At 27.4% G+C, this 16,325-nt stretch overlaps 3 protein-coding genes across 3 annotated transcripts in view; 1 reads left to right on the top strand and 2 right to left on the bottom strand.

Moving 5' to 3' along the window:
• The window catches only part of LOC132929580 (atrial natriuretic peptide-converting enzyme-like), a 91,511-nt gene that overhangs the window by 67,809 nt on the left and 7,377 nt on the right, over positions 1-16,325 (bottom strand).
• Positions 4,373-6,911, bottom strand: LOC132929581 (testis-specific gene A8 protein-like). Its single transcript, XM_060995031.1, has 2 exons — positions 6,170-6,911; positions 4,373-5,123 (listed from the first exon to the last, which is right to left on the bottom strand). The coding sequence occupies exons 1-2, from the start codon at positions 6,182-6,184 to the stop codon at positions 4,497-4,499; spliced, it is 642 nt and encodes a 213-aa protein (XP_060851014.1). The 5' UTR covers positions 6,185-6,911; the 3' UTR covers positions 4,373-4,496.
• On the top strand, positions 10,870-13,243 carry LOC132929455 (larval cuticle protein A3A-like). The gene is made up of 2 exons (XM_060994813.1): positions 10,870-10,954; positions 12,638-13,243. Exons 1-2 carry the CDS (start codon positions 10,940-10,942, stop codon positions 13,055-13,057), a joined length of 435 nt encoding a protein of 144 aa, XP_060850796.1. The 5' UTR covers positions 10,870-10,939; the 3' UTR covers positions 13,058-13,243.

The raw sequence follows: 16,325 nt of genomic DNA, 5'->3' as shown, positions 1-16,325 counted from the left end.
GATAATTTCTAGTGTGTTTTATATTTCTATCGTTATAATTTTATTTGTTTAATCGTGTGTGCAAATCGTTAAATTTTCCACAACAAGCTGATACACTCCGGACAGGTTGGTATAGCGTAAGACGAGTACGGCCCTTCGCGTTTTTCGGTCCCGATCGGACTGTATATACGAAACTACATTATTGTAATATATTATGTAACTCTGTGTAAGTATGTAACACACGTGACGCGTATGGCTCGTAATTCGTATAGTTTTCCGCTTCCGTGGATTAGAGGTCATACGAAAAGCGTATTCACAAAGTCAACTTGCACACGCACTGCATCGTAAATATTAACGGGCTTATGTTACATACCCGAGTATTCTTCACACGCGAGATTAGATAAATAGCATTTTTTATTTTTATTCACAGAAAACCGAGACTATGCTGCAGTATGATAATAATATTATTTCAATAAGGACCAAATGTCTGTGAAAAGTGATTATTATACTGCAGAACGTATACACAATACCTTCTCTCACCGATAAAAAGACGAAAAATGTTTTTTCATTTATCATCATCCACGATCGTTTTTTGTACAAAATTGTTCGTTTATTACAGCCCGCTGTCCCTAAAATCACTGCCTATCGCTTAATCCTACCTTTATAAACATTATTAATGTCAATATAATATTGTGGTCGCATCATAGTTTTAACCTATTCTGTGGTTGTTATAAGTTTAGCCGTACCAAATAATATAAAAATTGAATCTCGTTACGTCGAATCTCAAGGGAAACAGGAAAAAGTTTGAGGTATCAAAAATTTCGAGATATCGAGTTTCATTAAAATTATTTAAAAAAATTTTAAAAAAATTGGTAAATAATTTGAATGCTTTAAATGCATTATTTGAATACTTAAAGTACTAATACGGCGTACATATATCAATAAACTACGATAATGAATACATTTATTTTATTTATTTTTTTTAATCTGTCATTAACGCTTATTTGATATTACTTTTGTTTTTGTAAGAATGTAAAAATTAATTGTAAGGATATGTAATTTATGCTTATTTTCCATTTCACTATATTTTGTACGGATGACTACAAAATATATTGACTACGAACGCGTTAAATCACAATTATTACTAAACTGAATATACCTATATACTGCTTAATTTTTCATTTTTACCGTAATAAAAATATTATTTGTGTACTTGAGATTTTAACAAAAAACAATTATACATAATTTAAATTCGAGTTATCGAGAGCCAAACGCTATTAATAGTGTAATGGTAGTTTTAAGGGGATTTTAATGTAGTTCGAGATAACGAAAAATTTGAGATAGCGACGTTTGACAAAATAAATATCAACCGCCGTATTGAGAGCTGCGCTCTAAAAACAATGAATATCATTTTATCAATAATATCATAATATATTGAATTCAGGAACATTATAATCATACATGCGATTGAGAATCAATACGTCGAATCGCTTATAAAAATATGGCGCGAATAAAATTAATAAAAACCCGCTTTGTGTTGACAATGATGAAGTTTTTGGAAGCAAGGGCATGAAAAATGTCGAATACATTCAACAATATATTATTTGACCAACACATCAATAAATATTGTGAGTCGAAATAAACTAACAAGCATTTTTTTTTAGTTTTTGGGCTTTTGCTTTCAAATATATTACTACCATTGAGCATGAACGATATATTTTACGTTGCGTTGTAATAACTTATTCAACAACAAAGTGATGAAAGAACGTATATGTTTGACCATTGTAAGACATTATTATTTAATGTATTAGGCTTTGGCGCATTCCGATGTATATAACATACAGACAAAATAATATGCGTTTGCCGTAAAGTGTATTGTAGTATAGTATTGCGGTGTGTTATAATAATAACAGCGGCGTACTCACCAAGTGGCGTACTCTTTTACAAAAACCTTAACGTTTTCAGAAGAGTAAATTGTATTTTACTAAAGTTATATATTATTTAGGTAGGTATATATACATATTTGAGATATGATATCCCATGATTAATGGCCATGTCAAAATTAAAACGTGACGAGCATTTATGATGCGTGTAAATTATTAGATATTTTTTATTTTTGCAAAGCCTTTCCACCAACACGTCGTCGTCGTTATATTGAAGCGTATAATATACAAATATACAATAAACATTCACGTTTATACAACACGTACAAACTTTATATAAATAATATAATATTATGTGATTTCGGGTTATCAAGGACGATGCAAAATATATAACGAGTATTCTTGCTTAAAGTGACAAGTAAATAAGAAATTTAAATTTATCCCAGACATATCGTATTGGATATAACATTTTCAATAACCAAAATACACAAATCTGACGATAAACAAATATTTCTTGTTCATTGCAATCATCACTGTATAAATAAACAATGTCCTACAAATATATTAGTATAATGTTATATATGAATAATAATGCAATGTAAAATTATCAATATTAACAAAAAAAACTCCGATTATATTGCCATGGATACCTTAGGCACTAAAAATAAATCAAATTGAATAATAATTTTTAATAATTGAATAGAAGTAATATTATAATACACCCTTTTTCAAACAAGAAGTTTAGTCAATATTATAATATATTATAAAAACTATTTTAATATAAAATGTCTATTTTTAAATGAAAATACGAGTATACCAGTATTCATTAAATATTTATTCGAAACCGTTTTATATGTATAATATTGAAGAATTATAAAAACCTATTATGTTACTAAATCTTGATTTATTACGCGTCGTCGCGAGACATTACATTGATGAGCTAATTGGTTAATGGATGGTTATTTGTAAAAATTTAAATTAATAAGAAAATATATGTTTAAAGCGTACTTACTTATAGTTTTTTTTAATTTTTAAAGTTTAAAACATTACAGTTTATTTCATTTTTGATAGATTGTACAAAATTATATAAATATATAATAAGTACTACTTTTGCAGACTATACCTCTGACTGAATATTTGAAAACAACCGATGAAATCGCTCTGGCGTGTATTAGGTGTTAAGTGTGTCTCGCCATTAAGTAGGTAATAGATATGTTAATTTTGAATTGAATAATAATTCATCGTATATAGTAATAAATATATATATAGTAATACTATGTACCACTAAAAACGATTCTCAGTGAAAACGATCTATATTTTTAATGAATTTTGTAATGAAATAGTATTTTATTGTTTTATTAGAAATAATTTATTATATAGGTGGTCTTTAATAGTTAAAAATTATAATTAAATTTTTAGCTTTCTAATATAAGAACTTATAAGAAATCCTTAGTAATTAATTTTAAAAACTTAGAATAATTCATTAAAATTAAAAATCATATATTATATATTTTAATTTGAAAAATATTTTACATAATATTATTTTCGATTTCATTTTATTTATGATAAATAAAGTTAAAATTTGGTCTTTAAACACGTATATTATAAGAAACTTGTGTATATTTTCGATATATTTTAAATTTAGTAACTTATATTAAATTTCCAAACTATTATTTTCTCATAAAAAAAATGTATCATACATATATCGAAAAAAAAACCGAAAACAATTCGACCGTTAAAAACCAATATATTTACCACTCCACTTAAAATTTAAAACTAAATATTTTAATAAAATTTAGTAGTTTATAATGGCAATGTTCAGTCAGAGTAGTTAACTACAGTATTTTCGTGATATCTATGATGGAAAATATGTACCCATAAAATTGTATGATTGTAAATGTCATGGTTCATTTCAACTTGTGTGTCGCAATAATATACTAATGTGACACCACCTGATAATAATTGTTGACAACATTTTTTTTGATTAGAATGTCATCACGAAAAAAATGGTGGAGAATAATACCACTGCAGGTATTCTAAATTTGTAATTTGTTTATTAAATTATTAAAATTATTATGGTGAAATAAGTATTTTATATTTTAAACAGAGCGGGATATTATCGAATAATACGAGAATCGAAAAAAATTCCACCTACCGCCCGATAACCGCCTATTATATTATATTATTATTACACTCCCACCGAGCGCGCATAATAATTTATATAATAACATACTGTTTATTTACAATACTTAAATAATAATATTATTTATTATGTTTGTGCGTAATTAAAAATACTCAATACCGCGGAAAGTAATTAGCTTAATCGTTGTATCGTCACAGTTATTTGTACGTATATTGTATAATATTATATATACTCAATTATTACAAAGTATATAATAATTATAATTATATATATATATATGTCATATACTCGTGTGATCGGCCTATGCGGTCGAGAGTCTCGTTTAATGACAAAAATAAAATTCTTGCGGAACGAGTAATACTGCAGATTTCGTGTGAAGCGTATATTTTTAAAACATTTTGATTTTTATATAAAATTATATATATTATAGTATTATGGAAAACACTAAATAAACGTAAAAGTACAAAATGTTGTCAATCGATTCCGTTCTATTAATTACACGGTTCGTCGGCGGCCTCGGTCTGCACCGAATGGTATTGAGGTATGGCCGCTGATGATGAGTATCGAGGCGCTGCTAGGACCGGGCGGGCTGGATAGTACTGAGGCGTTGCGGGTGCGGCGCGCAAAATATAAAAACTGTTGTACTGGAGTGGCTCCGGGGGTGCTGGAGCCGAATAGTATTGCGGCGGCGCTGCGGCCGGGGCCCAAATGTTTTTCGGCGCTTGCAGTAGGGGGGCGGCGGTCGCGTCGTCCACGTCGTCCGAACAGTGTTGAGGATCCGCTGCAGCCGAATAGTATTGCGGTGCTATGGACCGTTTGTCTTGCTGGTTGCGGTACTGGTACGACGACGAGCCACTGCCCGCGGGAACGTAGTCTGCCTGCATGCCGTTCTGATTCCTGTCGTACGCGGGTCTGGCGTTCTGCGGGGCGTACGGCGGCGTCTGACCGGTGTTGGGACGGCCAGCGATCGGTTGACCGGAGCCCGTATTCGATTTGAACGAAGACGAGGACGAAGGATGGCCGTTCGTGTACTCGGTCTGGCCGTATCCGTAGTTCGAACCCGGGTCGGCCGAAATCAGCAGCGAGCTGCTCGCGATCAACGCCACAAATAAACAGATCTGCACAAGTATAATAATAATAATAATAATAATAAAATATGATACATACGATTAAACACTACGCTGTGATGGCAATGAGGACGACGCGTTCAATGATATATACGAGGATAACGCAAAGCAAAAAAATTAGGACAGACGCTGTCCGCTCGAGTCGGGGGGTATATGGGTATGCGCGGAAAAAATATTAAACAAAAACAATGAATTGAGTATAACACGATGCCATCAGTCATCACTATACCTATACACGACACGTTGTATACTTTATACATAATACGAGGTCTAATCAAAAAGTATCGAGACTGATACGATTAATCGTAAACCGGTTTGAGTATGAACTTGCATGTGCTATATTAATCTAACTTTATATGTTGGGAAAATATATTAGACATAGATTAGATTAAAATTGTTTTACGAGACGCTGTACGAAGAAAAAGACCCGAGTTTAAAGAGTCTGGTAGTTGGAAATTGCATCACGATAATGCACCAGCCCATTCAGCCCATGTTGTGCAGCAGTTTTTGGCTAAACATGGTATCCCAGTTGTTTCTCAACCCCCCTATTCACCAGACCTAGCTCCATGTGATTTTTTTTTATTCCCAAAAATAAAAATGGCGCTTAAGGGTAAACGTTTTCAAGATGTAGATGAAATAAAACAAAATGCGACGGAGCAGCTACGAGGAGTTTCTAAAAATGACTTCCACAGGTGTTTTCAAAAATGGCAGGAACGTTGGAGAACATGTATGGACTCAGAAGGAGCATACTTTGAAGGAGATTGAATGTAAATAACTTTATCTAATATATATTTTTTTTTTTTTTAACAGTCTCGATACTTTTTGATTAGACCTCGTATACACGAATATAATAATATATTATAATACGTTTAAATCGATTTTGATTTGGTTTGGATTGATTTAGTGACCCGTTCGAAAAACATTGTTTTACACGTGTTTAAACACTGAGTTGTTAAAATTATTATGGAATAGAAGTTTTTTTATTTTTTTTAACGAATAAAAGCATAGTCATTTTTATGTTAAAAATATACACTTACCTGAATACGGTTCATAGTGGTTGCCGTTGTACGTTCAAAAGGTGCGTAAAATGAAATATAATAAACTAGTTCAAACACTAAAGTTGGTGGATGATTAAAAAACACTAGTGTCCTGTGCTTATATACTACTCAAAAAACTTCATGAATGTTTACGTAATGTTTGTCCTAGGGTTATTAATATAATATTAATATGTGAAAACAATATTGTTCACAGTTTTTAGTAATAGTGTGATATTTTTATCAAGGTTAAAATAACGCATATATGTTTTTAACATATCTTAACAAAATAATAAAAACGTATTTGTAGCAGTCATGATTCATGTTTCAAAAAATGTCCTACCGAAATGTATTGATCTGCGTTGTTTCTATTATAGAAATACGTATTAACGACCATACATTAGCGATTAGTCAAAACAAAGTGACAAACAAAAGTATTTAACAGTATGCCTATATGTATTTTTTGGTTACATATAAGTACATAGATACTTACAGTTACTATAAAATGCAAAGGTTTAATAGTTAAATTAAAACCGAGTTTTTATTTTACTGTTTACGATGTATCCATTTACAATATCTATTTTTTTAAATTACTGAATAATGATAATAACATTTTAATAATGTAAATGTCGATGAAGTTTCAACAATACATTTACGGCTAAACATTTACTGAAATTAGAAATTCAAATCACTGACATTTGATTGCGATATGCTATTTTAAATATATTAATTAAACTTATTTCACTTCTTATTGTATTCGATTGTTCAATATAATATAGTACGCTGCATTTTTGCATCTATTATATTATTTAAATTGATATAGAAAAATATAGAAGTATATTGTACATACAATATATTGAATTGAAACTTATTTTCAAATGTGTGATAACTCGTTGATTTTGTTAACTAAATTGGTACGTTTAAACGTGTCCTGAACAATAAAGATATAAAAATACATTTTTAAATGGCAATAAGTCTACTGTTTTCTATTTATTATAATATTTTAGAGATAAAAAAGGTCTTCAAATTATTGTTTATGAATAAAATTGTGAAATTATGCGTTTTTAATTTTTAAATACACTACACAATTTTAAAATTGAAATCGTTCACCCTGTCCTACCTATTAGTAAAATGTTTACGTCTTAAACAATTCGTATAATGAGAAAATTAAAAAAAAAAAAACAATTCTTCAAAGTATGAAAAAAAAAATATCGACAAATTAATATATACGTATTACGTACGTATAAATAACTATATTCCTAAAATTTAACTATAAATATTATTGTGGTTATTATTTATAAATTATATATAAATTCCTCTAATATAGAAAAATCCGGATAATAGAGAATCGTATAATTTATAAACTACAAAGGTTTATCCGGGAACTGCAGTTTTGTATTACAATAAAAAAAATTCTGACAAATCATAATACAGGAATCATGTATTGATGTCGATATACACGTACTATAGTATTATATTAATTTCCAGTTACACTATTTCACACGATTTAACGATTTTATATTTCATTTAATCTTCTGGTTCAAGGTCACGCGTATTCGTTGTACTAATTTTGTATTTCACTGTATTAAAAACTATAAATACAATATATTATAAATTTTAATTCAAATAAAATAATATTTTATATAATGATCGACTGCAGTCCATTTCTAGCCTAAGAAATACTACAATAATACTAGAAAAAAAAAATAGATAATTGAAGTTATTGTTAATAAGCGGAATATACATTGCGTTGATAGCCTATCCATTAAAAAACGCGATACTTCGCCTAATCAATTTTATTAGAATATTTCGGTTTTCTATATAATTCATAAAATTAAATTAAAGAATCATGATTTATATGAACATTATTCTATGAACAAATAATTTATTTTAAAATACAATTTTAGCCAAGCAATTAGTTTCATTGTGTTACATCATTAAGTTAATTTTTGAATATTTAAATTAAATCAATTTCTAATTAAGATATCGATGATTGACATTAAAAAGAGACGAACTTATCAATGATCTAATAAAACTAATATAATGTTTTTTTTATTATAAATGTATTCAAAATACAATGGTTATGAATTATAATTATATTTTCAAGTTGTATTTTTGTTTACCTAACGACTAATAAATAGTTTTTAAATTTATAATAATTTAAAATATTCATTGTTTATTTTGTCAGTAACGACGTTATAACATTATTAGATTCCTAACTATTAATATCAAATCATGCTAGGTAATTATAGTAAATTTCTAATATATATATATATATATATATATTCAATAATATATAAACATTAGATTTAGACTCGTTTATTTTTGATTGATAACTATTGAATAACATTTTTTGTTTAAAAATTAAAAATGTATAAATATGACTTAGCGGTATATCATATTATAATGCTAGAAATGTATAAAAATAAAAAAAAGATTAAAATTCCTTATAATATAATGTAATATAATTGAATAATAATAAAACAAAACATTTTTAAAACATTCTATGCCTTTATAATAATTTTATCATTATCTCATCTAATAAATTTTAATGTATTTATATCATCTGTTATATAATTGTGTATACCGTATTGTTTAATGTAGAACTTGTCATAAAATTTGTTGATATATTTATATATTGTTAATATTTTATTCTCAAAGGCTGTATAGCGTTAGATATAATACAAACAAATATATTTATATGGTTGATCCATGGTATAATTTCTATTTGTAATCTATTTGTTACTTTATACTGTGAATTATTCACGCGACATAAAATAAATAATGAATGTTATATACTTATAGTTTTGTAATTTAATATTAACAAAAGTTAATTTATTTGTGGTGGGATTGGATTTGATATAAAATCAAAGATAAAAACCAAATCAGTGTAGTTTTCTCTTTATACTTTTTACCTGAACAAACATTGTATTCTCTTTGGTATAGACTTTATTATAATCCTTCCTAAGTAAATGTTTACTTGTTATGTTTCGTTTGAAATTGCACAGCGAGTGTATTATATTGTAATATAGGTAATAATATCAATATCAAAGTATATTACAATATGTCATATCATTATACTATAACATGAAAAACAAACTAATGAATAATTATTATGCGAGTTTAATGGCTTCGTACATCATAAATTAAAAATATGGAGAAAGGTGCTTTAATTTATAGTTATAGATATGTATAATTATATTATATACCAATAGATTAGGAAAATAGATTATACTTTTATAATTTTTATTTTATTAATATACAAGTCAAAAAAATAATGTAGTACGATATGAATAGGTTCATGCCAAAAAAATCTTAAAATGAATGTAATTATTTTTAATATTTAATAGTGTATAATAACAATAATATTATATATTAAATAATATACGTCATGTAAATAAGTTTCAATTTCTTTTCCCGAATAATCACAAAATAAAAAAACCCGTTTGGTGAATAATTATTATTTTGTTTGTGAACAATTATATCCTGATGATATCAAAAATTGAGCTTCATTAACTCATACAAAATGTACCTAGCTTTACAATAAACAATGTTTTTATTTTTAATTCTAGTTAAAATAATAATGTCTTGTTCACTCTTTTTTACCACCAATAAAAATTTTAACGTCATCGTGAATAACACCGTTCTACATTAATTAGATATCGAGATAAAGTTGAAGAGTAATAATATAATCAATAATAAAATGAATTACTATTGTAGTAATGCAGCAATATAGGCTCATAAAACATCTCTTATCAGCAGAGCTTGGAAGTTCTAGAAAATGCATATTTTTGTTGGTTCATCCTAGAACATTCAAAGTGAGATATAAATATGTTTCACACTTCTTCAATGACATACATGAAATTTAATTTTTTCATATTTACTGGTTTTATTTCTATTTTTCTAATTTAGGGTTTATAGTGCTATTTTAGGGTATATTTTCACATATTTTCGAAACTATAAGAAAACATTTTAAATACATTTAATTCAGTGTAATTTCCAAGGTAAATATATAAAATAATTTAATTATGAGTAAATTTTTACAAATATATTTAAAAAATTTAACAATTTTGCTAACAGTTTATAATTCAACCAGTCCAGACAGTCCCTGACGTCTGTGAGCCCAACAATTTGTATAATTACATTTAATTTTTTTTCAAGTCAAATGCATATTTAAAAGTTTTTAAGTACATATTTAAAAGCTAAAAAGTAACATTTTTAGTGCTACAACTTCTGAGCCCTGCTTATCAGTATTCATTTTTTGTATATAATGATTTATCATTGTAATTTAACATATAATTACACCGATCTATCTACCACTCAAAGACATATACTCAATATCCAATATACAGGTGGGTGGTTACCTATTTGTCCGATTTTTTTTGTTTTTAATGTGTTATATTTACTATTTATGTATTTTTTAATTTACCTACTAATAATATATATATTGAGTATTGAACAATAAAATAATGAGGCTTATTATTCTCAGTTGCAGAGATGTATGAATCATATTCACAACAAATTATATATTCATTGTCAATTAATAGTTAATACTAATATACCTATGTTATTTATAAACAGTAGTATAACTATTTATTGTTAAGTCAATTTCAAGGTTTGTTGTTTTCGGGTAACTAAACTACCACGGGCATAATAAACGTACTATCCTAGATGACTATTTAAATGCTTGCAAACACAACATTCGACTCATTATTATGAATTGAACTGTTCAAACACGTATAACAATATTGTCTGTAATAATATCTCTCCAAAATGCAGTGTATTAAAGTAAGTACATTTTATATATTACCTTACATTTAACATTTGTAGTACACATTTATACAGATACCATAATTTCTATATGAGCGACTGTTACATAATATTATAAAGTTAAATTAAGAAGAATATTAGTTAGAATATTTTTAAATTTTAAAGAAATCAATAAGGATAACGAGCAATTTTTATATAGCTAACATAATAATATAAATAAAACAATAATTTTGATTATTTTTGTGGTTAATTTTTACTCAAATATTACAAATAGTAATACATTGTTTTCAACTACAATTTCAACAACTGCGTGCTAAATATTTTACGAATACTAAAATTTAATACGAATTAAGATCCATGCGGCTTCATTGTATATTCTTGTCTGTATGGCTTTTTTATTATTATTACTATTATTAGTATTTTAAATCCCAGCAGGGTAATGACTCTTTCGCTCCATGACACATAAAAATATTCTTTTTCAACGCGTCAACTCGGAAATGTGTCAAAAATAAATTCTCGTTTTTCAATTTCAACAAGCGCATTTAATTTTTGTAGCAGTATAATGTAATAAATCACGTGTTACGTCTACTGCGTAATATGACTATATTATAAGGATCTTGCAGGTGTGCAAAGCCCGTGTGTTATACCCCAAGATGTAGGCATAAAAAAAATTAAAAAATATTTGAGACAATCGCTTTATATTATAACATCAATAATAAATAGCATTTAATGCAAATAATGATTAAATAATTTTTTCCTCTTGGATTATTATAAACTTGTGATATATTAGTAGTGCCATAGCCATAAATGTATTTAATTACTTATTTTTTAATTTTTTTTTTTTTTGGGGGGGGGGGGCGCTAAGAACACTGAATTTCTCTAATGAATTATAATTTTAATATAGACATAATAAAATGAAACGAAAACATATAAATAAAACTATTAATATTTTAAGTACTATAAATAAGATAAATTTAATAACAAATATAATATTTTAAATTTATCAACAACTAATTAAATACATAATGGGTGTTAATTCTTACCATTTTAAGAAATAGAATTCAACGGTTCAAATATTAATATTAAATCGTATAATAATTACAGAATTAAACCAAAATAATTTTTAATATTTTAATAATAGACATTCTTAACTTATGTTTACAATGTACTTACAATTATAATGACTTATAAATGACCATCGTGGTTGATGTAATGCTAATTATCATAAAATTAATCTATTACAGAATATAGTTTTATCCGTAGGCTATAATTAGGTTAGTATCGTAAACTAGTTAGTACTCGTAAAATATATATATATACAGATTTAAGTGTAGAGGGGTATGTATCTTAATTTTCTGATGGGTCTAGCACTATTAACTACTATTATTTTATCATCAGAACGGCGTTTGTGAAGTACTAACATTAAGTAACCCTAAGTTACAATATACACTGTATTATGTCAAAGTATCTGGTAAGATAAGCTGGGATTTGATCTCACTGGAACCCGCAACATTTTGATGCTAGCATACCGATAATAATACAATACATTAATTGTTGTCATCTAAAAGATTATTTTACTCTGTACGACACTATTATTAGTATTCCATACTATCTACAGTATTGGCGCATTGCTTCGCTTAAGCTATGAATACGTCATTTTGGCTCACCAGTCCTCATTGCTTTGGTTTTTTTTACTTCCAGGTCACGATTTCATCACTCCTATTAGCAGTGCTAATAGTTTTATGTATGCTTCAAATGGCGTCAGCCGGATATAACTTTGGGTACGGTGTGAATGACCCGTCGACCGGTGACATTAAGGACCAACAGGAGACAAAGAATGGCGATCAGCTGACGGGCTACTACAGGCTGCTGGATTCCGACGGTTTGGTCAGAACAGTCAACTATCAATCGCATCCATTGACTGGTTTCACGGCTCAGGTTAACAGAGACCCGATCGGTATGGAGGGCCAGGCTAAATACAGGTCAGCGGAGGCTGTAGCAGCGGAGCCACAAAAGTCATGGCCTGCAATTCCACGCACACCCCTTATACCCACCGCCCCAATCGCACGTTTCGACGATGGAATGGCGTATGGACCTCCAGAAGGTTACCCACAATGGTAGACGTCTATTGATATTATTATCATTCAGAGATCGTGCTTAACCCATATTATGTCGCAGTTTAGTAAATCATACCTAATCACTTTAACATTGTAAGTTGTGTGTAATAATAATACTTTATATAATTTGTTTTTGTCTTTTTTTCACTATTCTAAAAAATACACAATAATATGTTGTTTGCTATTTAAATGTATGCCTTTTTTCGTTTTATCTGATACCATTTGTGAATGATTATGATTTTTTTCGAATCCATAAACGGATTTTATTCATATTATCACGTCATTTTCAAGAAAAAAAAAACATAATTTACAATAACTATGATATATTTTATAGATTCAGAACAGATTTAGATTCGATAATAAATTATAACCAAATAATTATAGATTTATTGAAAACAAATTAATAATCAATGTATTCGTAAGTTAATATACTTAATATTCTAATGTAATTATGCAAGTATGAACTTCTTTTTATTTTATTCAATATTTGGTTGCACACATATGACATTTTTTTAAGTACTTAAAAATTTCAAACATAATTTGAATAAATACGTTATGAAATGAAAAAATGCAGGAAATCATGCTTATTAAATCCTAATGTATATATTTATAGAAAGTGAGTAAGTGATAGGTACAGAGTAAGAGATAGTGATTGATATAATGATTCACGTAGTATAACTATAATGTAAGTAGACATATAATATAAGGTTCCACATAAGATTATAATTATATGCATCCTTATAATATTCCCATATTATTCAGACATAAATATATTTTTCTGCCTGTCGTATCCATCTCTGCATAGTAAAATCATATAAATATATATTTCTTTACCTATACGTTTTCTAGTTGAGTTTTTTCTAATACATCAAGTTTTGATATCCGGTTACACCACTACCACATACAGAATATAATACAATATATTAACATATATATTTTATAATATGGCTACAGGTAGACTATGGGCGATCGTTTATTTCCAAAATGTCACCATTTCGATAACATTGTTCATATTATAAGTCCTTTTCTATGAATTAAATTTGAGAAGGTTTAAATTCTGACAATCTTTCATTCATCTATTCGCCGAAAGAAAAACATAATATCATTATCGATCGATCAAGTTATTCTGAAAAACTGCACGTGTTATTTGAGTGATGTTTGCGTGTTCACGTGGTTTTCAATATGAATATATTATTTTATTTATTCAAAAGTTCTCTAGTACCACACTTCTGAAAATTCAACAATTAATTTAAATAAACGGTTTCAGCGGTCTGATTAAAAATAAAAATACTTACATACATATATTGTATAGTAAAAATATTACACCGTAGTTGGTCGCTACGAGAAATAATTTTGATTAATATATCATGTAATTTATTTATTTTATATTAAGGTAGGTACGTAGAACTCAACGTCAAACGGTTTTACGAATATTTACGTAATGTTACAAGGCCTCGAGTTATGTTGTAATATTTGCACTAAATACACAATACTCATTTTAATTTCGGGTAGGTACATAGCTCGTGCGCATACATTATATAATATAATAATATATTGTATCAACTTGCAGAATAATATACTTGCTTCAAACGTTCTAAACCACATTTATTACAGTAAATATAGGTATGTTAAACTCTAACTACTCTGGACAAGTCTATAGTTATAATATTATAATACTGTACATACGTAAGATCACTACACCGCCAACGCAATGTCACATACTACACAATAATATAATATATATTACTCTGTTTACGCAGCTCTGTGAAGGTGAAGAGATATCAAGTTCAAGAACTTAAGATATACTAAAATTAAATATTCAATATTAGATTTTTAAATTTTCATTAAAAAAAAAAAATACAAAATTAATTTTTTTTAAATAGACCCACACAACAGTGATGTTGCTAAATTGCCTATTTAAAGCGCCGCCTGTTCATGATATTAGATTATTAATTTAAAATAAGCATACGCGTAGTTACAAAAACATTAATGATAGACAAATATACGTACTTATTCCAAAATTATATAAACGAGAAATATTTTTAAAATGGTTTTTTTTTTTTAAAACAACTTATTTTCTTTTTAGTTTTGAATACCACGATAATGCAATTAGTATTAATCAATTTTACTCAAATAATTTTTAAAGAGATTATTTATTTATAATTAAATTATTTCAGTTTATCAGTTTATAAATTATAATTTAAGAATAAATTTCCTAGTGAGTTAAGAAAATGTTTTTTTTTTTTTTTACAGGCAAACTTAATATTGTTCATAATTTGTTGATTATTATAAAATGTCTTATCGGTAGTTTAAAATATACATAGATATTTATAATATTTTTGTCTAATATTATAAATACCAACGTTGGGCATAACGTCAAAGTTCTTAGACTGTTACAGTGTACACTAAAAAACAAAAAATAAAAAATAAAAATTTTTTAATCGGAGATATTAGAATGGAAATTCGTGCTAACCAAATAATATCAAGTCTTACTTTATTTTTATTACTATTACTTACAACAAATAATTATTTATTCAAAAAATTTAAAAAGGATTGTGAAAAAAAAATTTTCATGTAGATACTCGAAGTACCGATATTGTCGTTATTTTGCCTGAAGAAGGTCATTCCGGCGTGAGCACGTCTACGATGTAAATAATAATAACAAACTTTTCCTTTATTCTTTGTGATCCTCATATTTCAAAATAGCAATATTGATATTTACAATAACACTTTGTTATTAAACATTAAAGTTTCAACTTAAGAATCGAGTAAAAATCATCGTAGGTCACTACAATTTTTTAATTATTAGTCATATATATGTACTCATAACTTCTAAAATTATTAGTTAAGATGCATTAAATGTGACGAAAGCCACCTATCGGAAAAAATCAATCATTTGCATGTTCAAAGAAAATAATAATTTCTAATGCTTCAAAAAATACCTCTAACTCTAATTTTAAGAGAAAATTCATCAATTATTATCTACCCGACAATTTTCAATAGGCCTATGGTTTTAATATTTCTGGTCTTAGCTCAAAAAAAATTACCAATAAATCCGAAAATTTGAAAATTCTAATACCTAACATAAATTATTTAATCCATTTTCACCACTATATTTTATTCCATAGCCAATCACAATCCCCTTAAGTAATATCGCAATCAAATCATCTTTCTATATTTTACTTATTCTATATAATTAGATTAGTCAACAATGAGTTAACGCTAACCAACAGAAAAGTTGACCTACGAAACCTCATTGACGATTCTGCTGA

Source organism: Rhopalosiphum padi, chromosome 4 (genome assembly GCF_020882245.1).
Source record: "Rhopalosiphum padi isolate XX-2018 chromosome 4, ASM2088224v1, whole genome shotgun sequence".
Lineage (NCBI taxonomy): Eukaryota > Metazoa > Arthropoda > Insecta > Hemiptera > Aphididae > Rhopalosiphum > Rhopalosiphum padi.
This window is presented reverse-complemented; position numbering and strand designations above follow the sequence as displayed.